Genomic DNA, 6293 nt, shown 5'->3' with positions numbered 1-6293 from the left:
TTCCTTCCTTGCTTCCTTCCTTCCTTCCTTCCTTTCTTTCTTTCTTTCTTTCTTTCTTTCTTTCTTTCTTTTTTTTTCAAGACAGGGTTTCTCTGTGTAGCCCTGGCTGTCCTGGAGCTCACTCTGTAGACCAGGCTGGCCTCGAACTCAGAAATCCACCTGCCTCTGCCTCCCAAGTTCTGGGATTAAAGGTGTGTGCCACCACCACCTGGCTAGTAATTTCTTTTTTTACATTAATTTTTATTAATTAATTATTTTACTTATTTTCATCCCAAATGTTGCCCCCTTTCTGTTCCCCACTTGCAGAGTTGTTCCTCTGCTCCTACCCCTCTTAACCTCTCAGAAAGTTCCCCATATTCTCCTACCCTGGACCATCAAGTCTCTACAGAATCAGATGCATCCTTTCCCACTGAGGCCAGACAGTGCAGTCCTCTGCTACATAGTGCTGGGAACTGTGGATCAGTCAGTGTAGTTTCTTTGGTTGGTAACTTAGTCTCTGGGACTTCCCAGGGTTCCAGGTAATTTTTTGCTATTCGTCTTCCTATGGGGTTGCCATCTTCTTCAGTTCCTTCAATCCTTCCCCAAACTCTTGCATTGGGATCAAAACCTCCATCCAATACTTGGCTGTGAGTATCTGCATCTATCTCCATCAACTGGTGGATAGAGCCTCTTAAAGGAAAGTCATACTGGTCTCCTATCTGCAAGTACAACATAACATCTGTAATAGTGTTAGGGTTTGGTGCTTGTCTGTGGGATGGATCCCAATTTTGGCTGGTCACTGGTAGCCCATTCCTTTAGTCTCTGCTCCATTTTTATCTCTGCGTTTCTTTTAGATGGAACAATTTTGGGTCAAAAGCTTTGTTAGGTGAGTTGGTGTCCTATCTGACTACTGGAGGTGATCTCTTCAGGTTCCATATCCCCACTCTTGGGCATTTCAGCTAAGGTCACCCACATTGAGACCTTGGAGGCTTCTGCATCCCAGGTCTCTGGTATTTCCTCAAGGTTCCTTCGAAGCCCCAACTCCAGCAGCTGCATATGTCCATTAATTCTCTTAGCCCTTAGTAAACATATTTCACTCCAGCTTTTTTCCTGAGGTAAGTTAACATAAGTGTAAATAGTTTCCTTTATTTAAAGAAGAAGTCCAGAGGCCAGGTTAATCAGAAAAGAGAAAAGTTTTAGCAACTATTTCTAGTCTCCTGTGAATTCTGTCCTCTGTGACCTGAGCAAGAGATATGGAGCTTGGCTCAGGATGACCTTCTGAACTTATTGCTCTGTTCCTGTTTTATTGAAAGCTCTGTGTCATTAGTGTTGAAGATCTGTATCCTTCATTTAGTCTCTGAATCCGTATGTCCTAGGATTTACACTTGAGGCAATTCAACAAGCCTGTTGAAATATTTTCTATTCAATATCATGGCATGTGGCCTATCACCTGCTTAATCCCTAATTATTTTAAATGTGTGACCATCCTGTGGTCTGTGATAATTCCTCCTTGTGAAATTTTTTTATTTATTTCAGGCAATTTAATATTTGCAATGGACTGAAAGCTATTTGTTTATATTGTACTCCCCAGGCCTAACCACTGTGTTTGTTATGGCAATAACTGGCTTAATGAATTCTGTAACTCATTTTATATTGGTTTTCGAGACTATCAAGATATGAATGTTGAAGTGTAAGAAGTTATAGAGAATAAAATTGTAGCAAACACTACAGCATAGAGAATACAGACAAACATGATGAAGAACCTGTAGCCAACAAGAAATTTTACTTTTTCTTGATGCTCCATATAGTTTATAAATTTTAGGTAGAAAAAGTGTATGTGTAATAGTTCATACATGTATTTACTTTCTATTTAACATTATACACACATATATAAATATGTAAAATCAATGAAGAAAGAATTTAAATATATATTTCTTGTCCTAATGGGAAATTACTTCTAAAAGTACATAAATATGACAATTTATGAAAGTTGACAAGATAATGAATAATAGTATATAACAAAAATTTTCAAAAAGTTTATCATTACTCACACATTTATTATTTGAAGAAACTGAAAAATGATGTCAATTTTACAGACTGAGCACCAAGCAAACACTTATATCATTATTGTGAAAAATTAAAAAGTAACTAAATTTTATTCCTTTATAGCATTACTGATTACTATTGAATGGTGACCTTTTATATTTATCTTCTTGGATACTCATCTTCCAGTTCTCTTCTGTGTGTTCTTTTGTATAATATGTGCATGTATGTATCTGTATGAGTGAATGAGAGCACATGAATCTACCTTTGCATGCATCAGGTGATCAGAGGTCCATCTTGGGTGTCTTCTTCACCTTCCATCTTGTTTGGGGGAGAACATCATGTTCCTACTCTGTATTTCATGCTGCCTTTGGGTTTTCAGTAAAATGCCTGTTTCCACTTCCCATTCCACCATGGAGATCTATTACAGAGGCATGCATGCTACCATGCCCAGCTTTGTGTGGGTACTTAGAATTCAAACTCATATCACATATTTGTACCAAAAGCATTTTTTCCACTCAACCATGCCGCCAGTCCATGTTTTTTTACTTCTGAATCACAACTAGTATACTGTAGCAAGTATTTGATCAATTAGTAAAATGAAATGAAAATGATACCATGCGACTGTATCTCCCTGAAGTTCCTTCTTAGTAAGGAATGTGCAACTTGGCTTCTTCTTTTCAAAACAAAATACTCAGTTTCTATTTTCATTAAGAAATTTTAAATAAGAGAACTGATTATCTTTTTTGATAGATGTGTATTCGACTATTATTCTCTGTGAAAGTTCCAGGAAAAGGAACATGATATGAATTTAGTTTTTGTCCAACGATTTACACAGTAATGCGTAAGGTAGATGGTATGAATTACTAGAAAATATTTTTGTGTATTTTTACACTAGTAACAATTTCAAAATAGTCACTAAAACTAATATGATTTACCTGTCTTTCTAGCTGGGAGGACCACCCTGAGTTTCCATTTTTGGATGAATACTAACATGGAAGTCTGTGTCATGCCTTGTCCCAGAAGTCACTGCATGGAAAGAATATAGAGGAAGGGTACTCTCAAAAAGTGATGATTACATATCACCCTAATCCAGGCTTCTGAGCAATTCTGGCTCTGCTGAATCTACATCTTAAACAAGAAAGCAAAAACTACGTATATTTCTCCTTTCTAGAAATAAAAGAATCATTTTCCTTTAGCATTTATCTTTGCAAGTTTATATTATGTATTTTAACTTTTCCTGGCCCCTTTGCATCCCTGTAGGATTTATATAAAATGTGTGTGTAGGGATTGAAAAAAAGACATTAACATTTCTGACATAATGGTGAACAGAATTATCACCTTCTGGGAAGTAGCAGTTAGCATGTGTTTGTTAGTAGTTTTTTTTTCTCTAGTATTTCATGAATAAAGTAGCATATCATGTATAGTCTAGAAAGTGAGCAATACATATAACCACCCACTGTTTCTCCAGGAACTCAGACTGAAGTATCCTTGTGGGAGGGTTGACAGGAGGTAAGGGGAAACTAGCCTTCAAAACACAAGAAGATTCTGATGAATTGAAATTTAGGAGATACATGCCAAGCATGTCTCTTCTTGGAAAACATGGGTCAATATACTTTGCAACATATATCCAACTAATAAAGTTTCGTTGTCTTACAGAACTCTTTCAATCTAGTGATGTGTATTAAGTCTGGAGATCAGAATGTGCCAGGAAAAACAATACATTTTTCATGATTAAGGAACCTTACTTAAACTCTTTAATATCTTTTTAAAAAATACTAGTTATAAGTATTTTTATTTATTATTATATTTTATAGAAGTTATTTTCACATTTTTTCTTTTTATTGGTTATTTCATTTATTTACATTTCAAATATTATCCAAATATCTCCTTCACAAGCTCCCTATCCCCTCCTCTGTCTCCCTGCCTGTATGAGGGTACTCCTCCACCTGCCCACCCACTCCTGCCTCAGTGCCCTAGTGTTCCCCTATCTTGGATCATTAAGCCTCCTCAGTACCATGGGGCACCCCTCTTAGGGATGCCAGATAAGGCAATCATCTGTTACATATGCTGCTGGAGCTATGGGTCCCTCCATGTGTACTCTTTGGTTGGTCATTTAGTCCCTTGGAGCTTTGGGGAGTCTGGCTGGTTCACATTGTTGTTCTTCCTATGGATTGCAAACACCTTGAGCTCCTACAATCCTTGCCCTAACTCTTCCATTGGGGTACCCACATTCAGTATAATGTTTGGCTGTATATATCCTCATACAGTTTTATATGGTCTATGAGTTGTATTGTGAATATCCCTATCTTCTTTTTGGCTAATATCCACTTATCATGAGTACATACCATGTGTGTTCTTTTGTGGCTGGATTACCTCACTCAGGATGATATTTTCTAGTTCAATCAATTTGCCTGCAAACTTCATGAAGTCATTGTTTTTCATGGCTGGGTAGTACTCCATTGTGTAAATGTATCACATTTTCTGTATTCATTCTTCTGTTGAGAGACATCTATGTTGTTTCCAGCTTCTGTCTATTATAAATTTGGCTGCAATTAAAATAGTGGAACATGTGTCCTTATTACATGTTGGAGCATCTTCTGGGTATATGCCCAGGAGTGGTATAGCTGGTTCCTCAGGTAGTACTATGTTCAATTTTCTGAGTAACTGCCAGACTGATTTCCAGAGTGGTTGTACCAGTTTGCAGTCCCAACAGCAACGGAGGAGTGTTCTACTTTCTCCACATCCTTGCCAGTATTGGCTGTCGCCTGAGTTTTTGATCTTAGCCACTCTGACTGATGTGAGATAGAATCTCAGGGTCATTTTGGTTTGCTGTGATAAATGTGTAGATCAAAAGCAACTGAGGGAGAACGGAGAACAGGAGTTTGTTCTATCTTGAAATCCCAGTTATCAGTCTCTCAGGAAGTGGAGTCAAAAAAGAAGCTCTAACGGCAGTCATATCAACCCATAGAGCCAAGTAGAAGAAAACAATGCTCTCACACTGCCTGCCTTTTTATGCTTATACTCAGCTAAGTTTCTTAACCTTACTGAATCATATTCCTATACGAACCCCATAAAATGGTGTCACCCACATTCAGTGTATCTTTCTTCTTCTATTAAGAATTAGACAATTTCCTGGCCAGGCGGTGGTGGCGCACACCTTTAATCCCAGCACTTGGGAGACAGAGGCAGACAGATTTCTGAGTTCGAGGCCAGCCTGGTCTACAGAGTGAGTTCCAGGACAGCCAGGGCTATACAGAAAAACCCTGTCTCGAAAACCAAAAAACCAAAAAAAAAAAAAAAACCAACAAAAAAACCCCCAAAGAATTAGACAATTCCCCCTCCTACATGTCTACAGGCTACCTAGCCTAGATAACTCCTCATTAAGGTTCTCTTTCCAGGCAAGTTTGTTTCAAGTTTACAGTTAAAACTAACCAGAACAGTTCAATACAATGCTGAGACCAAGATTTAGTTTAGTTTAGTTTAGTTTAGTTTAGTTTAGTTTAGTTTAGTTTAGTTAGTTTTCAACCCAAACTTCACTCAAGGTAACCATGCAAACAATGGCAATTATATGAAGAGTAAAAACTCTTAAAAAGCACATATACTGGAAAATATAAAATAGAAGGACTAAGTAGACAATTGTCCTGAGTTGGATATGTACTACATATGGTGAATTTGTGCGGGTGAGGTAAACACACAACCCCAGCCATCACTTGAAAGTTACCTTTGATCCTCACCTCATTAAGACTTTTCCAGAAGCTGGTACCAAAGGTCAGCCTGCATGGACAAATAATATTTTATTTGCAGCACAAAGTCCAGAGGTTTTCAGAAATTAATGTGGGAGGTGAGAGTCCACTGCACTCACTGGATTATATTTTTACAATCCATTGTTAATCATGTACTATTTAACTCTGCAATAATGGAAGTATTTCTTTTCTATTTATTTATTGGATATTTTCTTTATTTAGGTTTCAAATGTCATCCCCTCTCTGGATCTCCCCTCCAGAAACCCCCTATTCCATCCCATCTACCCATGCCTCTATGAGGGTGCTCCCCCACCCACCCACATACTCCCTCCATCCAAGCTGGCATTCCTCTACATTGGTGCATCAAACCCCCACAGGACCAAGGGCCACTCCTCTCACTGGCATCCAACAAGGCCATCCTCTGCCACATATGCGGCCTGAGCCATGTGTCCCTCCATGTGTACTTTTGGTTGGTGGTCTAGTCTCCAGGAGCTCCTGGGAGTCTGGCCAGTTGACACTGTTACT

At 38.3% G+C, this 6293-nt stretch overlaps 1 protein-coding gene across 2 annotated transcripts in view; it reads left to right on the top strand.

Moving 5' to 3' along the window:
* The window catches only part of LOC114623139 (estradiol 17 beta-dehydrogenase 5), a 14436-nt gene extending 10753 nt beyond the window's left edge, over nucleotides 1–3683 (top strand). For both annotated transcript variants that reach the window (XM_028769816.1, XM_028769815.1), the window contains exon 9: nucleotides 2973–3683. In XM_028769816.1, the coding sequence (XP_028625649.1) occupies nucleotides 2973–3015 (43 nt within the window). In that variant the 3' untranslated portion in view covers nucleotides 3016–3683. The remainder of the gene's footprint in view (nucleotides 1–2972) is intronic.
* Nucleotides 3684–6293: the final 2610 nt, after the last annotated feature.

This window comes from Grammomys surdaster, unplaced genomic scaffold (genome assembly GCF_004785775.1).
Source record: "Grammomys surdaster isolate TR1022 unplaced genomic scaffold, NIH_TR_1.0 194, whole genome shotgun sequence".
NCBI lineage: Eukaryota > Metazoa > Chordata > Mammalia > Rodentia > Muridae > Grammomys > Grammomys surdaster.
Note: the sequence above shows the minus strand (reverse complement) of the source record. Positions and strands in the feature narration are given on the sequence as shown.